At 43.9% G+C, this 18,204-nt stretch overlaps 2 protein-coding genes across 4 annotated transcripts in view; one reads left to right on the top strand and one right to left on the bottom strand.

Moving 5' to 3' along the window:
- Positions 1-5,257, top strand: part of GPSM2 (G protein signaling modulator 2) — a 26,025-nt gene extending 20,768 nt beyond the window's left edge. Inside the window, exons 10-15 of one of the 2 annotated variants that reach the window (XM_058809058.1) lie at positions 149-278; positions 601-668; positions 1,616-1,792; positions 2,546-2,708; positions 2,849-3,120; positions 4,522-5,257. In XM_058809058.1, coding sequence (XP_058665041.1) covers positions 149-278; positions 601-668; positions 1,616-1,792; positions 2,546-2,708; positions 2,849-3,120; positions 4,522-4,686 — 975 coding nt within the window. In that variant the 3' untranslated portion in view covers positions 4,687-5,257. The remainder of the gene's footprint in view (positions 1-148; positions 279-600; positions 669-1,615; positions 1,793-2,545; positions 2,709-2,848; positions 3,121-4,521) is intronic. The other variant, XM_058809059.1, reaches the window with a different exon arrangement.
- On the bottom strand, positions 2,413-18,204 carry CLCC1 (chloride channel CLIC like 1). Of its 2 annotated transcripts, none has more exons than XM_058809060.1 (12): positions 18,062-18,204; positions 16,231-16,386; positions 14,469-14,561; positions 13,504-13,611; positions 11,598-11,819; positions 10,329-10,469; positions 9,117-9,210; positions 7,945-8,042; positions 7,718-7,864; positions 6,856-7,140; positions 6,055-6,300; positions 2,413-2,690 (listed from the first exon to the last, which is right to left on the bottom strand). In XM_058809060.1, the coding sequence occupies exons 2-12, from the start codon at positions 16,375-16,377 to the stop codon at positions 2,682-2,684; spliced, it is 1,590 nt and encodes a 529-aa protein (XP_058665043.1). In that variant the 5' UTR covers positions 16,378-16,386; positions 18,062-18,204; the 3' UTR covers positions 2,413-2,681. The 2 variants fall into 2 exon arrangements, with proteins under 2 accessions (XP_058665043.1, XP_058665044.1); XM_058809061.1 differs by having other exon boundaries at positions 16,246-16,386.

Raw genomic sequence — 18,204 nt, 5'->3', positions numbered from 1 at the left:
TACTTCTTTAAAAAGATGTTCTCAGTCTTCAAGCAGGAAAACCTTTTCAGCCTTTTTCTCTCAAAAGTCATGGGACAAGGATTGCTTTACAGTTACACATGTGAGTATTTGTTAAGGTAATACAACTGCTTATTTTATTTGCTTGAAGGTAGGAGACAGAAGTGGAGAACTCACTGCCAGACTTAATCTCTCAGATCTTCAAATGGTTCTTGGATTAAGCTACAGCACAAACAACTCCATGATGGCAGAAAGCCACGCAGTGGAAAACAGTTTGAATGGTATGTGCCTCTTTCTGAAGTAGTTTCCCAACAGAGAACTTAAAAAAGAATCTCATTTGAGTTCTTTAATGAGTTGGGGTTGACTAGGGAAGTTTGCTTGGTTTTCTCCCCAGCAGCTAAAAAAGGTTCTTGACGTATTGGACCCCCTCAGCACCTCCTTTTCTGCAGGATTTATATTGTGAATCCCAGGGTACTGCTTAGTTTCTTTGTGTGTTCTAATTGTGTCTGTGGCTTGAACCTTGGACCTTAGAGGAGTACAGCCACAGCTTGTCAAGTGCCACCATAAATTTTAATAATAAAAAGATGAATTTGTCTCTTGAAGGTGGCAGACCAAGAGGACGCCGTTACAGCATGGAGAACATGGAACTTATGAAGTTAACACCAGAAAAGGTTGGCACTTTGCTTCTTTCTGTTCTGCTGCTGATATTGCAGTGAAACCTTTCTGAGGGTGTGCCGATGTGCCTTTTGCCTCCCTTTTTAATTTAGTTGATCACAGGAGCTCCATAACACCACGTCTAACAATACTAACAAAAAATACTTCTGTCATGAGGTAACAGCACATGACAGGTGATGGCTGTAGTGGCTTGTGGGACGCCTGCTTTATTCCCTGCATGAGTGAGAAAGAATGGGGTTCTGTAATGAGCATCAAAGGAATTTTCATATCTTTATAGAGATGGGTTGAGGTTGCAGCATGAAAGTAATTCAGAATAAAATTCCTGAGCTTTAGCTTAGCTCTTCTGAACACTTTTTCTTTGGTTACAGTCATTTTACAGGGACTTAAAATACATGCTCCATTTTTCACTTTGAGATTTCAACCAACTTGCAAACCATCAGAAGCTTCAGCCTCCATCTGGAGTAAGGATGCTTTTTCAGAAATGTTACAGCTGAGTCATAGGCAAAACAACTTCTCTCCCCCCCCCCCCCCCAGGCTCAGAAATCTTTTGGCAATGGGAGTTCCCACTTAAAATCCTTGTGTCAGTCTATGAGAGATTTCTTCTACATTCTGCCTTTCAATACTGGGCTGGCAGTTCTGCATAAATGATTCCAGTGGCAGACTGAAATTGCTATTTTTCCCTCCACACTGGGATATCTAATTGCAGTCTCTTCAGGTAAGGCAAAGCCTGTTATGTTAATCAATGAAATCTCAAAGCATGTGTAGTCAGTACAGCTGAAGTCAGCACTGGCACTCAAGAGCCTCTGGGTACATCCTTGTGGCTGCAAGAACAAAATAGTGTAAAGCTGCCTCATCTTGGGGAGGAAAAGCAGCAGCAAGTAAGAGGTAACAGTACTGGTAAGTAAAATCAGAAGGCTTAATTTCCTGACTCTTGTTTTCTTAGGTTCCAAACTGGAACAGTGAGATTCTTGTTAAACAGAAACCACTGGTTGCCAAAACTTCAGCAAAACTTCATTTTGTAAATCGACTAAAAGGCAAAAAGTACAAAAATGGCACCACCTCCAAAGTTTTGCAGGATGCCAGTAATTCCATTGATCATCGACTTCCAAACTCTCAGAGGGTAGGTGTGGTGAGCCTATGGCCTTAACTCATCTTTGTGTGATCAGAGTTGTGGAAAACACCTTCCTGCAGCTGTCCTGTTCAGTTTAACTTGATTTAAACACTGTGGCTCTAAACTGTTATTCTACAGCTCTCTCAGGGGTGGTGCCAGCTTTAAGATTTTCCTACTACTGAAACATTTTATTTGTGGTGGTTTTTTTGAAGTTAGAAATGAAATTTATTTGCAAGCTGAGGTCTAAGTCTCTTTTAGACCCTACTTCTCCAAACTTAGCAAAATCTATTTTCCTGATTCAGGCAGTGGGAGATATTTTGGACATACTTTTTAGGTTATTAAAGTCTTGAGAGAAGTCAGTTCAAAATAAAAGAACTGAGGCATTTGGTCATAGATCTGAGGAGACAATGGCAACTGTTCTTTGCTGGTCTTGTTTCTTTTTCTTCTCATGGGCATTTGGGGTTTTGTTGGATTAATGGCTGAGGAGGAATAACTCCCATTTTACCATGATCAGAGTGCAGTTTCTTTCCATTTCAGAGAATTAGACATTTCTAATATATTTCACTCTCCAAAATGCTGCCCTAGTGTTAGCATCTCCTCTTTGGATAGATCTCTGGCTATAGAAAAGGTTGACTAAAAAAAATTTATTTAATAAATTTCAGATATGTAAATATCAAGCATATCACTGGACTGAAACTCTGATGCAGTTGTCCCAGCTGTAGGCACTCTAAGGTCAAATACCCCAAATTTTCTCCTTTTCAGAAAAGCAGCCGTGAGACAATGGCAGACGAAGGGTTCTTTGATCTGCTGAGTCGGTTCCAGAGTAACAGGATGGATGATCAGAGGTGCTGCTTCCAGGAGAAGAACAGACTCCCAGCTCCTTCAGTGGCAACATCCTCTACTCCACCTAAAACGATGATAAAATGTAATTTTTTAAAAGCAAAATCCATATTTGACTCGAGTTTTTGCCAAATACTATTTTCAGAATGTATTTGCAGACAAGACTCAGTACAGCAAAGGATTTACTCCCAGGCTAACTCTAATTACTCTGTGTGTCCCGGGCAGCCTTTTCCACGTCAGCGGTGTCCCCGCACACGGACGAGTTCCTGGAGCTGCTGGCGAGCTCGCAGAGCCGGCGCCTGGATGAGCAGCGCGCCAGCCTGAGCCACCTGCCTGGGCTGAGGCAGAGCCAGAGCCAGAGCCAGAGCCAGAGCCAGAGCCAGAGCCAGCTGCCCGGGCTGAGGCAGCAGCAGCACCGCAGCCACGCCCTGCTGGGCCAGCTCGGGGCCAACGGCGACCTGGATGACGACTTCTTCGACATATTGATCAAATGCCAGGTAAGGGCTTAACACCTCCTCAGCTTCTGCCTCTGGGGACTGCAACTGGGCCTCCCCTACTGCATTCTGTAAGGAAGCCACTGTGGTTTAAGATATGTATTGATCTGACAGATAAGGAGGAACATAAGAGAACAGAAGGTGAGGGTTGGGGTGTTGTTAATTATCCATTCTAGAAAGTATAATTTTGGTATTTGTACCATAGTAACTATTAAAAGTAAGAAATGCTTAGAAAGTGAAGAAAAACAAGTGAGGCTATTGCAAGGAGTATGTAAAATGGTTTTAAGTGTTTAGACCTGGCTTGCTAAGGAGGACACTTGATACAACACCAATCCTAATTTATCAACTGAAAGAATTCAGTATCCAGGTTTTGGTGGTAAGAGTGGTCATCATTTCCACGAGATCAAGTTTAAATGATAGTTTATAGTAATATACCAGTGAGGTGACTGATTTTCAATTAGAGCATGTGCATATACCAATTAGACCAAAAAGAATTAAAAAGACTTGCTGGTGTGTCTGATGGGTTGACAAGCAGCCAAAAATATGAGATTCAGATGCTGAGTTCTCCAAAGGCCAGTAAGTATGGCAGCCTGGCTGAGAATTGAGTCTACATGACAGTTCTCATCAGCCTGCTGAAAAAACTGTGTTCTGTTATAGAAGCTTGTCTGTTTCCTTCTGTGAGTCAAGCAAAGAATCTAGAAACATTCTCTTTTAGGACTGGAAAAATATTTCATCTCCTCTGACCAGTATGGACTGCTGTAAATGAGCACAGAAGGGTTGCTGCCTTTGAGCCTTTTTGTGCAAAAGGTGCCTGTCCCAGGTCCAGCCACCACTGAGAGCTGTGCTTTTCCTCCTGTGCCCCCACTGCCCTGCAGGAGCAGCCTGTTCCTGTGGGAACACCACTCCCCAGCTGGGGAGCAGAGCCCAGCCCAGCAGGCTTTGCCACCTGCTCTGGAAGCTTGGCACTAAACTGTACCCAGCTGTACAGAGCAGAGGCAAGGGGCCCTCAAGGAGTGCCTTCCCAAATCTCACAGCACTGCAGCAATCTTGTAGTCCCTGTGTAAGGAAAGGAAGACAACCATACTTCCTGGTGTATGAGACCAGAAACACCCTGTACTAATGCTAAGAAATCTCATTTTGCAATATGTCGAAGAACTGAACTGAGGGGGGGGGTGTCACTTTTAGACACATGGGACAAGTGGGGCAGAGGAACCATTTTAGTTACACTTGGACTCAATAATTTCATTTAGCAAGTTTAACTTGACACAAAATTTATAAATTAAATCTCTCTACGAGCTTTAAATCTGCCAGCAAAAGGTTTTAGTAGCTTTTTCACTTAATATTGTTCACTTACTCCATATCTTCCTGTAAATATGCAGCTTGTATTGCTTGGTGTGTCTGTAGGGCTCCAGACTGGATGATCAGAGATGTGCTCCTCCAGGAGCTGCCAAAGGCCCCACTGTACCAGATGAGGATTTTTTCAGCCTGATTTTGCGCTCACAAGCCAAGAGAATGGACGAGCAGAGAGTCCACCTACCCTCAGCTATAAAGGGACCCAATTCCAGCTGAAGACCCCAGCAGTATGTACAGCAGCATCCTAGGGATCATTCTGGTTTGCTGGAAAAGCACACTTGCCTTTTTTCGATTACTACAATCAGTAGCTCTGTCTCCTTTCTCCTGATTTTTCACAGAAACAGCAGCAGCATCACTGGTGAGCAGCAGTTACAGAGCTGCCCCTGCTCTTGCATTTGGCAGCTGCTTTCAGAGCAGTGTCTGAGGTACTGGTCCTGTGTCTCCCTCTTATTTGCCTCTAGTCTGTCAAAATTATTATGACTTTTTTTTCTCTGTCCATTCTCTCATTGCTCATTAGTGGATTCTACCACTGTCTCAATCTAGTGAAAGACTTAAATTTTTATGTTCTTTTTAAAGAAAATTTGATTTTTTTCCCCCTGATTTGTACTTCCTGAAAAAAAGTTCTGTTTTCTTTTATACTTTTTTTAAAAAAATAATTTAAAAAAAGAGAATAAATAGCTTTAGTATTTAGTCTCTTTGCAGAAACACAGTTTGGAAGAAACAATTTCTATTAAAAAATTAAACCCTAGTTTTAATTCTGTTTAATAAAAAATAGTTTTTTCAAGCATTATGGTTTTTTGGTAATATTTAGCTAACTGTTTCCCACATTAATTCAGAACAGTTCTGCAATCAGCAGAAGTTTTCAAGAAGTACTTATTTCAAGAAACAGCTGCTCATGCTGCTCTACAGCTTGTGTGAAACGTGCCCATGCACCAGGGAATCACAGAGGTGGTGGGCACTGGGCACCACCTGCCGTGGGCGTGGGGCAGTGCCTGCAGCACCCCAGTTTCCAGTGCCACCCACAGAAATGCACAGCTGCTGCTGCCTGTGCCTGACCTCAGCTGCTCACTGGCTCTGGCTAAGGATGAGCTGGGCTGGGGGAGCTCTGGGGAACAAGCACTGGAATGTCCATCCCCAGGGCAGCTCCTGCTCCTGGCCCTGTTCAGCTCTGAGCTGCCTAAAACCGCCTGCTACAACATCAGGTGCTCACTCTCTGCAGATCATTACACCAGGAGCAAATCCATCAGCGGCCCTAAAACTGAGCTGACAAGAAGCAAACTGATTTTAAAGAACATAAACCCAAAGACAGACCTGAGACATCTGAGCTGGGAATTAGCATTATGGCAATTACTCAAAACTTATGACACAAACCTGATTTCCAACAAGCAGCAGCACTCCAGACGCCTGGGTTTTTCTGGCCACTTACAGGTACATCATCTTACTTACCACCTTTATTTCTGACTCCAGACACAGTACCCTCTCCCAGATTTTACATTCCCACCTTGATGGTCTTGTCTCTTCTACACTTGAGAATGAGAGCAGAATTAACAAGTATATGACAAGTAAAGATCAGACAAAACTTACAGTAGAGTCTGGTTCTTCCTTAGTCTCTTTCCTGGAGTCATGTAAAATGCTCTCTTTCTTCTCTTTGCACGGTTCTGTGGCAGAACTCTTCTGTTCTAGGTTTTTACTGGGGACACAGTTTTCTCCAGTCTCTCCCTCAACTTTGCTTGTCTCTTGTTTTTGCTGCTCGAGTGCAGCTTCTGCAGTAAGATTTTCAGCTTTGAGAGTTTCAAGTCTATGAACTTCAGATTCAGTGTACAACCTGTTCTGCAAAAAAATCAATAATAACCTATTAATTAAGCAATCCAAAGTGACAGCATCTATTGTTCCAAGTGCATCCCAGCTCAAGGGGCAGGGCTCACCCAAAGCACGATGGCTATTTTTTTTCCCCTCGGGAAACAGAACATGTAAACAAGCCCAATATAGAGTATAAATCTGGTTTGAATTTTCTGTAGTTTACAGGGAAGTCAGCACTGCTTCTTTCCTCCACATTTCTTCTGTAGGTTATCATGACTGCCCAGGCTGACCCACATACTGATCTCTCAAAACTGAAGTTGTCTTTAACATAAAGCATTTTAATTCAGTAGTTTCTTGCCAGAGTTAGCCACTGCAAGATATTTTTCCAGAAGAAACACATCCAAGACACCTCTATCAAACTGTTCCATAGGGGAACGTGTAGTTCCTTAGCTCCTCTCTCCCCCAGATCTGGGTTTCATTACGTTGTTTGAATGTGTTTCAGCAGGTGCCACTGCAATCTGCTCAGTTTAATGCCAGCTCCCAGAGCCCCAGGAGGTGCCTCTGGTCCCTGTGGGGCTCTGGTACCTGCTGTGCATCCGGCTGGTCGCCGGTGTGTGCCGTGTCCGGGCTCCTGCTGCCATTGCCCGCTCTCAGCCGGAGCAGGGGCCTGCAGGCAGCGTCCCCTCTGTCCTGGTGGCCTCTGTGCACGTAGGGCTGCTGCTGCAGGTAGTACTCATCTGCTGTCCTCCCATCGTACTGCCCAAAGGCTATGGGCTCCTGCCCACCAGCAGGCAGAGGCAGACTCTTCTTCTGAGAAGACCTTAAGTATCTTAATGCAGACACTGATGATCCTGCACCATAGCAAAAAGTCTGGGGGAGAGGAAAAAACCAAAACTGAGCAAAACACCAAATATCTACAGCCTATGGTTTTCACACAGACTTCTTGTCATATATCTGAAAGACCCCGAAGGAAAAGGTCAGGTGAAGAGAACAGCTCAAGCTTTTCTGCAGGAACTGCCAGGCTGGATGCATTGTTAGTAGTGCTACATTAAAGATGTTTAAGGCTCTAACTCCATGCCTTTGTGTTAAATGCCAGCCACACACATCACAATGTAATGACTCAAAGAAGAAATGGGACCTAAGGTGCAATAAACTGTCACAGAGCCTAAGATTTGGAGCAGTTTTATGCTACTGTATCCCACTTGGGGAGTGGGAGAGGAATACAGTTTGAACGCAAAACTCGGCTCTTTTAATTCCTAGACCAACTGTAGTATGAAGCCTTTGTCAAGAAAAAATTCCCTTGCAGAAGTCACTTCTTTGTGCTAAGAAATCTGTTTAGTTTACAAGTGAGAAATACATAATATAATAGATAATACTTAAATATAAACACATTTAATATTTAAAAAATAAAGCTGAGCTTCTAAATGTAAGATGAATGTATACAAACCAGGACACCCAGAGCCATGGTAATGAGCACTGGAACCTGCAGAATTAATGGTATCTCCTTCATAAGTGCCTTGATGAATTCACCAATACCTTGTCCTATGTCCTTCAAAGGCTCAGTTACAAAGTTGGTGAAAGTTACTGCCAAGGCCTAGAAAAGAAGCAGAAAACCAGTGTTGTCACACAAACACCAACCTGGGCCTTGGCAGTCCCCTCAGGCTTGGCACATACCTTTGATGGTGGAACCATATAAACAGGATTTACAAGCAGAATTTCATAATACTTCTTACAGGGATCATCCTGAAACGTCCATGTGCTTCTAAGCCATTCTGAAATCAAAGCAGACATATTATTACTACTTCTTAAAAAGATATTTTGTGACACAGCAGCAATACAGAAAGCAGCATTTCAGTTACAGATGGAAGAGAACTCTTCTAGACATGGTTCAAAACAGATTTATTTTTACACATCTGAGATTGGCTGGAAGTATAGTTTATCCAGTCAAGGGGATGCAGGAAGGGGAGGGAAGGCTGGAAAAAAGAGAAGAACCTGAAATTTTCCTATGTATAATCAAGAAAGCTCTTTGGGTGAGATCAGTTCCCAGAAGCCTCAGGGAAAAAAGTCTCATCTGTGGAAACTATGAACTTGCTGTGAACACTGTGTCCACAGCTAGTGACACAGCATCATTCTGTGTTATTGCCCATCTGCCAGTCTGCAGGGAGACTGAAATTGTCTCCTTTTGCTTGCTGGATTCAAGGGTCTGTTTTAGTTACAAGCAGGAAGTCTTACTTCTAAGGGAACCTTTACATTATAAACAAGTGATTCATGACATCAGTGTTTCTGTAGTCTGTAGTTTTACAGCACATAAATCATTGACATGCAATCAAAAACAACAGAGTCAAGAAATTACACAGGGAAGACCATAACAAGCACTTTAAGAGCTGCCACCCTTCATCTACCTGCTATGGCACTGGACAGAAATAACAGCTAATAAAAAAAAGCAGCTTTCTCTGTAAAACATTATCACCTGAATAAACAATTATAGATCCAATTATAGATCCAATTCCATTGCACTCACAGGTGTAATACATGAAAAAAAAATTCTTGCCCTGAACTCTGCCTGCCTGTCTTTAGTAAAGGGCACTGAATGGTACTGGGGAAACAGGTAAGTTACAAGAAAAAGAAGTAACACCATGACATACCCCATGTACAGTGCTGTGATCAGCTCTCCTCCCCAGGCCTAGAAAACAAAGTCTTATGGGATGGGAAAAAGGTAAAACCATGTAATCATGTATTGAGGAGAATTCCCTGTACTACCCATGAAGAAATCCGAGTATCCTGGGATACTATGGATAGATATTTTGTGATCTTAACCACTTCAAAGTACCAAGACAAGAGCTTACCCATGAGACTTCCATACCACTCCAGCTTCTCGGCACAGACCTTGTCAAACTGCCCCATCTTGGCCATCTCTGCCTGGTGCTGAGCGAAGGCCAGCTGCAGGGAGACACACACTGAGTGCTGCAGCCAGGAGTGCTGCTCCTCAGCAGCCCTGCTTGCTCTCTGCAGCCTGGGGATAGCTCCCCACATAAATGGGAATTTCCACATTGTCCCCTTGTAATGACAATTCCCCATGTAATATGTATTTAGAAAAGTTTACTACCTAAACAATTTCATGGAGTTAAATTCTAAGAACTTCCTAGGAATGGACAAAACCCCTGAGATAAAGGCTACCTGCAAGTTATTCTCCAAAAGGAATCTGAATTGTCAAAGGATCAGACTCCAATATTCAAAGATACAAGTTCAAGGCAAAAGTAAACTGATGACATCTTTTCTTAACATGTTTCTGGAATAGATACACAGCAGTCATGCAATTACTAGTTAAAACTTCTTCTTTTCTTTTTCAAATAATTTGCATAAGAAATACCTGTATTTATTATAGTTTTGCCTTACTGATTGCAACTGATAATCAAAACATAAAAAGTCAGTCAAATTATCTGTTGCAAAACTGACATTGTTCACTGCCTCAACCCAAGCCATCTGCATGGCATTCCAAGCCCACCAGAGCCATGCCACTCTCCAGCACTCTGCTGTCCCAGGCTCTGACACGCTGCAGTTCAATCCTCATTGACAAGGTGTGAGGGCAGATTTTGTGGCTGGGCTTTGATCTGGTGTCCTACATTCCTCCTCAATAAAACTCATCTGATTGTACCATCAGCCACTTAATCACCATTAATGAGGCATTTATCTGGTCTATCACATGAAACAGTTTCTACCAGGGAATCTTAAGAAAAAAAAACTGAATATATTTCTGTATAACTTTTCTACCAAGCTGCTTCAGTCAGAGGTTACATCTGCCTTGCCCATGTAGTGAAATCAGAGTTTAGTGCTCTCTGAATTTTGTGCACCTCTACAGCACAATACAGTTGTCAGGGTTTCTTTTGTTCTTTACACCTAACACACCCATCAACATGCAAAAGAAAAATGTTTATCCCTTTTTTATTTTGCAGTTAATTAAAAGCTGTATGGAAACTAACCAAAGGAACTAAACAACCTTAACTCCCTCATAGCTGTACAGTTCTAAGCCAGAAAGCCATTACGATTCCAGAACTTACCGTGTACAAGTAAAACCAATTCCACACAAAACTGACGAGGAAAGTCATAAATAAAACATATTTCAGCTGAACAAAGCGGGACACATACGTCCTCAGTTCTGTAGCCATTACAATCACAATGCACGCTACGCACAAGAGCAGCTGCAAAAGAAAAGAGGAAAACATTATGACCCATATTTGGACCTTTCATCTCTTCTGACAGTACAGATGAAGAAACTTCCAACTTTTGTTTTTACTAATGCCATTTACACAGAATAGCTGAGTTTTTCCTTGCTTCCACAGCCCATCTGAGCAGCACAAGGCAGGACGGTTTTGTGGCAGTACCAATATTCATCCCTGTCACAGCCTGACATTGCAGCTGCTCATTTGTTTCTTGTGATATTTAGTTATTTCTCAGGATATTTGTTACATTAGCAACCACACTTCTAAATGATCAAATTGGTGTCAGCCAGTGCTTGAGCAGTTTGTGCCTGCTCCGAAACACAGAACAATTGCTGCCAACTCCCGCACAGAGAGAGACAAAGTTACAGTTTGGGTACCAGCAGCAAGACTTCAAAGGACTCCACAGTGTCTTTCCACCCAAGGACCCCTCTCAGAGGTTACTGACAGCCTGCTTTTGTCAGCTGGCTTCCAGGGACCCCTCAAATCTAGACAGGCTACTTGCAAGATTATGTCAGCACAAAACACTGGCATATTCTTAATTGTAAAGATTTATTCAGAAAGCGTCATCTTTATTAGAGATCCTCAGCTTAGCATTTTATAATTCCCAACTCTCCTCTCTCCTCTCCAACACTATACAATTTTTTCCACAAAATTTGCAAAAGCCTCTGACCTATAGGGGTTTAAACATATACTTGTCTCAGTATATATTCCAACTCTTGGAGAAGCCAACAGCTGCAACAACTACATGAACAAGAGACCAACATGGAAGATCTACAATGCATGAGGTGTCAGTTCTCAAGGTAAGAAAGTGCTAGAGCACAATGAGTCTGGCAGCACAGATAAAAAAGACAAGAAAAGAAAAAGCACACCAGGAAAAAAGCCCCAAACCAAAGCTACAATAGAGAACAGATGACCACAGGAATAAAAAACTTGAATTCCTTATTAAAGCAAATACATCCTTCAGCAATCACAAAAAAAAAAAAGATTGACTTGAAATATGATGGAAGGAATTGCTTTATCTGTGGAGTTAAGATGGTAATATTGATTAGCACAGAGAAACTGAAGAAAACAGCAATTAAAAGCAATAATCAACCTTTATTCTCTTACCCAAAACAAATGATATAGATCAATTCCAAAGGTGTCTTCAAATCTCCACCGCCAAGCTTCCTCATCATGGTGCTTAAAATTGACCAAAATATCATTGAGTGCCTCATCCAGGGCTCCTGGCTGCCAGGCCTCCTCACTGACAAACCTGAGGATCTCCAGATACGTCTGCCTGGTGAGAATGATCTCAGCATCGTAGTGGACATGGCCCACCTCTTCCCCAGGCTGCATTCCAAGCAAAGCAAAACAAGGGTTAAAAGCTGCTGATTTGGAAATACAAATGCATCCATAGGCCAAAACTGATCATATTCATTGTGTGGCTGCCCTTCTGAAGCAGGCTGCAGGATGAAAACGTGGGACATGGACATTATGATTCTGTAACCTTTTTGTTCATCTAAACTACACCAAACAAATTCAGTTGGTTTGTAATCTTTCAATTCTAAAGAAACAAATCCTAAAAAAATAAACTATCTCACTTGTTACTAAGATTTCAGGACCAGGGCTCATTAACAAGTAATAATTACATATACACTACGTGTGTGCCTCAGTCAAAGCTGGATAAAACAGATAGAAACTATTAAACACTAAAATAAGAAGTTTTACACTGCTAAATGTAATGTTCCTTATTTAACAATAATTTTGCTTATTAATAAATTCTTCTACCTTTGAATAAACAAAATCTCCAAAGACAATATAATAAAGTGCCCAGCCAACAACTAAAGTATCAAGCAGCCACTCACTCCCTCCAACATCCCTCCTGGTGGGGAGGAGAATGAGCAAAAAGGTAAACTTCATGAGCTGAGGCAAGAACAGCAAACAAAATAAAATGTGATGGTAGTAATACTACCAGTCATGAAAAGAGAGAAAGAAGGAAATAACCCCCAGAAGAACAAGTGCAGCACAGTGCAATTGCTGCCTCCAGCAGCTGCCAGCCCCTCCCAGGCAGCTCCCCCAGCCCATGCTGGGCACAGCAGCCATGGTTTGCCCTGGCCCTGGGGCCAGCTCAGCTCAGCTGTCCTGGCCACGCTCCCTCACAGCTCCTCCTGCACCTCCTGGCTGCCACGAGCACAGAGAAGTCCTTGGCTTAGAGACAGCACCAGTGAGCAACCACTGAAACCCCAGAGTGTTAGCAACAGTGCCCCCACTCTGAATCCAAAACACAGCCCTGCACCAGCTACCAGCAGGAAAATTCACTCTATTCCAGCTGAAATCACTGCATAAAGAAAGTAACAAGGTGATTCTTACATGGAAACTCTAATAAGCTGCTATTCCTTGATGGTCAGAATCACAGAATGGTTTGGGTTGGAAGGGACCTTAAAGATAATCTGGTTCCAACCCTCATGGTCAGGTACACCTCCCACTAGACCACATTGCTGAAAGCCCCATCCAGCCTGGCCTTGAATGCTTCCAGGGATGGGGCATCCACTTCTCTGGACAACTTCTTCCAATGCCTCACAACCATCAGTACAATTAATTTCTTCCCAGTATCTATTCTAAACCTCCTCTCTTTCAGTTCAAAGCCATTCCCCTTGTCCTAGCACTAGGAGTAAAGTTCCCTCTTATAGGGCCCCGTTCAGGTACTCAAAGGGTCTCTAAGGTCTCTCCAGAGCCTTCTCCTCCCCAGGCTGAACAGCCTCAGCTCTCTCAGACTGCTAAGCTAACAGATGCTAAGATACACTGAATTCACAAACCCTTCCTTCGGATGCTTTACAGATCAAACAACTGTGTCTCCTCAGCAGTACAGGATGCACACACTTCTGTCATTTTTCCTTTGCCATTCAGTTCCCTTCATTGCATTTAAAGTACATCAGCATAATTACTCAATGCTTGGTAACTGTGAAAACTACCTAAAGCAGTAATATGAATTCATTTTAATTAAGTGTTTTTAAATGAGTGTTCAAATACTTACAAGGCCAAGTTTTCCAGCTTCATTTAAAATCTTATTCAAGAATCGCTTAAAAATATAAAAGCTGCGGCTCTCCTGTGATTTGGCATTCCTCTTCTCACACTCTGCAATCTACAATTGTGCAAAAGATACTTTTATTCACTTTGAGCTTCTTCACAGGAGAGAAAAACCCCAAATATACCAACACATTTAGCTCTGGATTAACAGGGGCACATTTCTTTAGTTTAGCAATCACTCCCTGGTTAGTTTGCCAGATAAAAAGCATATGCAGCTACTGCACATACTGCTTTCCATAGAACTGGCCAGTACTAGAGATTTCACATCTGCTAGTAATATTCAAATCCTGACTTCAGTAAGTCTAGAAACAAATGTAAACATGTGGATCTCCTTACATTTTAAGTTTGCATCAGGAAAAAAAAGAGGGAACTGCCAAAAAATCAAAGTAACTAAACAACATTAAAATGACACATATCCCATTGGGGATCCAAATGGCTGAGGGCAGGAAGGGCCCCAGGAGCCACAGAGGCATCCCCACACCCTGGGAGTCTGACAGCAGCACCTGAGAGCTGCAGCACTGCACATGGCCCTGGTCTCTGTGCCCACAACCACCCCTTAAAATCTGACAGGACTGACAGCTTGAGAACAGCACGGGGTACTCAGCACCACACCTCCACACTGCTGACACTGGGCAGAAGCACCTAGCTCCTATTGATTTTGTTCCCCTATAAAACATGTCAGAAAACAGACCTTTGTAGGCAGAACAACAACCTGAACATGAATTCAAACCACTTCCAGTCTCTCCTCTGCCTAGAGGTTCCCCTTCCATAAAGAATAAATTATGCCAGCAATGCACCTGTTTGGTACTATCCAGAAGAGCATCAGCAGCAAGCACAAAACTATAAGCACTAAAATATATAAGCATATTTATAAGCGCTATAAAACACAGGAAAATATTCTGAAGAACAAACCTTGTGTTGCAAGGAATCTACTACCCTGGAACAACGTGAGATTTCAGTACTGACTGCATCCACAGCCTCTTCCTCAGAGTCATGATAGTTTGGCTAAAATTACAGAAGAAAACCATATGTTTAGAATCCAAGAATTTGACCAACAAGCCCTGTTACACTTCTACAGCCACATCACTTTAGAATGAGCAAAGGAGCTAAAAGCTGAGTACAGATCTTTGCTGCTAGTACCCTCCCAGTGACATTGCAGTTACCTCTCTGCTGTTATTTTAGGCTCCAGATGGACAATTGCTTTGAGTTTATCTAAATGCAAAAGGTGAGGTCCTGCCTGTCCTCCCCCACTTGCCCTTTCCCCTCCTTTGAGGGCTGGTGACCCACAGAGTGCATCAGATTAGATAATGGCACTGGCTGAAAACTGACTCAGCAGGCAAAGGGGCAGCTTTGAGCCAGGTGAATTCCCAGCCCAGCTGGCCACAGCAGCAGCCAGACTGCAGGCAAACACAAACCCCACTCTGGCTGCCTGCCCCTATCTACTGCAGAGCTCTCTGTGCCCTCTGCTCATTACTCAGACACAGAGCAGGGCTGCTTCCAACCACGTGTGCTCACCCAGGGAGGCCTCCAAGAGGAAGCACAACAGTGCCTGAACCAGTGAACTCATGCTGAAACAAAGTTTGGTTCTGAGGGCTTGAGCATGCCCACCTAAAAACTCTGCAGAGCACAAAAGAAATCCTGAGAAGATGGACTAACACAAAGTAGTAATTTTTTAGTTTAAGATGTAGTTCTACTTTTGTGGGAGACAACAATAAAGCTACTAGTTTTATATAAAACTGAAGCAGTTGGGCTCCAAAGCCTGCTGCTGGACCTTAAAGATGTTAATGACTATCAGGTGGATGTGGAAAAGTTGGAGGTTGATGAGGAAAGCTGTGGAGAGCAATAACACACTCTGCATCTTTTAAGCTTCAGAAAATTATGCTCTGTAGTGTTTAAACAGTATTACTCAAGACTGCAAAACCAAACTTGAAAGCTGAATAATGGCAAAAATCAAGGGCACCCTCATAACCACCTCCACTTTACAGTGCCATGTGTGCACAAGATAATCAACATGCACCTCACGGTATTCAGGATCCACTCCTCATACAAGACAGAGAAAATTCATCTTGTTAGAACTGATCTTTTTCCTAGTTCATCTTCTCTTCAGCGTTAATGATTCATTAAAAGTACAGCACTCAATCCCCAGTCTGACCTTCTGAAAACTGAGGCCCAGCATTACAAAACACCATTAAAATTCACAACAGTCCCACACAAGAAATGGGAAGCTGGTTCCTGTTGCTGGGAAACTGGTGGACTAAAATAAAATACAATAATTAACTTTAACTCCCCCAACTTTTATCAGTTAGGAACTTGATTTTCAAGATATTTAACACTATACTTGAGAAACCAGCAAGAGCTGCTTAACCCAGTACTTCTCAGAGCAGTAACCTGTGGTGCCACAACCTGCATAAATCAAGCACCACCTGTAAAAATACAAAAAGCCTGCTTGATGTGACTTATCTGAGTGCAACAGAAGCTCACCAGGGAGAGGTCCTGAGCCAATTACACTATTTTTTCCCTTGCAATTTTAACCATGGACACAAAGACTTTTCTGTGTATGGATTCAGATACAAGATAATAAGCCCTTAAAAACACCATGCTGATATCATTATTTACTGTCACAGTTTAAAAGCAATCTTCCAACAGCCTTTAGCTTTTTGGGAGAGACACACACCCTTTCTTTCTCTACCTTATAAGGTCTTCTCATTGTTCCTGATGCTGCATCATAATTGAGCATATCTGTGGGGTCAATCCATTCATCTTCTTGAGCTTTACAGCTCCCTGTCAGCATCACTGCACATAACACCAAAGGAAACAGCATCCTGTATCACTGAATACAACAAGAAATTCAGTATTTAGGTCAGGGTGCAACATGCTGTATCAAAAAATGAAACAATCTCACAAGAAAAAAACTAAAAGTGGAGCTTTTAAAAAACTCAGTTCTCCATTAAGAAGGTTTAAACTCACTTCCCTATTTTTTCCCAAGGAAAATGCTGACAATAATATGCACAATTAAACTGTATTATATGAGTGGATCAATACCCCTGACTTTGTTATCAGCAGGTGCAGCACAGAGTTCAGTATTGCTAAATATGATAAAATGGTGCAGAACTCCAGCACGCTTCACCACAAGGGCACTGTGTTAACAGTAAAGCAAATTTTACTGTCACATTAATAGGAAGACTTGGCAGAAAAACTGTCCTTGACATTTCAGCCGTTCCTTGGATACCAGAGGGGCTGGGAGTGGCTGTGCTTTGAGGGATGGCCAATTGAGCACTAAAAAGGGAAGCACAGAGCCCTGTGCTTCAGCCACAGCACTGTGGCTCCAGTCACATTCAGTACGAACCACCACAATCACAGATGCACAAACAGCGTGACAGACACACCGTGAGTCCGGTGTGTCCAACAAACTCTCCTGGCCAGACCACAGCCTGGAAACGCTCAACAACCCTCAGGTGAAAAACACTGTCATTTGCTGAGCAACAGAAACGCTGACTGTCAGTGATAAACACACCGTCTGCAGGAGCACATGAACACAAACAATATGAGCGATAAACCGACATAAAATACGTTACAGTGGGACACGACTAAAAGCACAATCGCAAACAGCAGTTGGAGCTCTGAATTCCCTGAGGAGCACTCGGTGTCCGAGCCTCACCCAACAGGCATTCCTATGGGGGAGGAAAGAGGCACAGCCCGCCGACAGAGCCACGATACAAAGGCGGAGTCTCCTCCGACCTCCGCCCCTCTTAACCTATACTTATATTGGTTTTTTGAAGGAGGGTAAAAGGCAGAGTTTCAGTTGATGACATTTCGTATTTAGGCGCAGTTTGAGTGACTTTAGTCATGCATGTAAAGTATGTACACGTCTTGCTTCATTAACACACGTTGGAGTGCGGAAAGTGATAGGTATTTTCCAGTTAACGGAGCAAGTTCAGGTTTTGGGTCACCTTTTGGATTAGTTCCCCTTGGCCGCATTGTTTTAAGAGCAAGGCCACACCACCTCCTGCCGTTCCACCTCCTTTGTTTCCCTCAGAGAGCGATGCTCCGCGCTACCTCAGAGATCCTGCTCCTAAGGGCGCAGGCAGCTTGCCCTTGGAGAACCACTGCCAACGCTACCATTCCTCCTTGATGAACTTTGGTTTCCAGCATTCCTTCATGAAGGGGCCAGCATGCCCGTCAGGCAGAACTCACCAGGGCCAGCCCTGCAGGGACATCCCAGCCCTGTCCGGCGCCACGGCCTGGTCTCCCCGGTGCGGCTCCGCAGGCCGCGGGCCCCGCTCCGGCCCGGCGCAGGCCGGCACTGCCGCCCGAGCTGCAGGAACGGCCAGGGCCACAGAGAAGCGGCTCCGCACGCTTCTCCCCCGCCTTCTCCGCCTTCACATCGCACGCGACACGGGGCTCCGCCGCCACACGCAGCCCTCAACCCCTCCCCGCCCCGGCACCGCGCAGGCCCCGGCCAGCGGCGCCCGCCCGCCCGCAGCCCCGCTCGCCGCCCGCGGTACCTGAGGGGCCGCGGGGCTCCCGGCGCTCACCCGGTGTTTACCCGCTGCGGGGCCGCCCCGCCAGCCGCTCCGCCCGGCGCTGCCGCTGCCCAGCCGGGCGCGGCTCCGCCCAGGAAGCGCCGCGGAGCAGCGGCCGCGGCAGC

The sequence above is a fragment of the Ammospiza caudacuta genome, chromosome 7 (genome assembly GCF_027887145.1).
Source record: "Ammospiza caudacuta isolate bAmmCau1 chromosome 7, bAmmCau1.pri, whole genome shotgun sequence".
NCBI classification, from domain to species: Eukaryota; Metazoa; Chordata; class Aves; order Passeriformes; family Passerellidae; genus Ammospiza; species Ammospiza caudacuta.
This window is presented reverse-complemented; position numbering and strand designations above follow the sequence as displayed.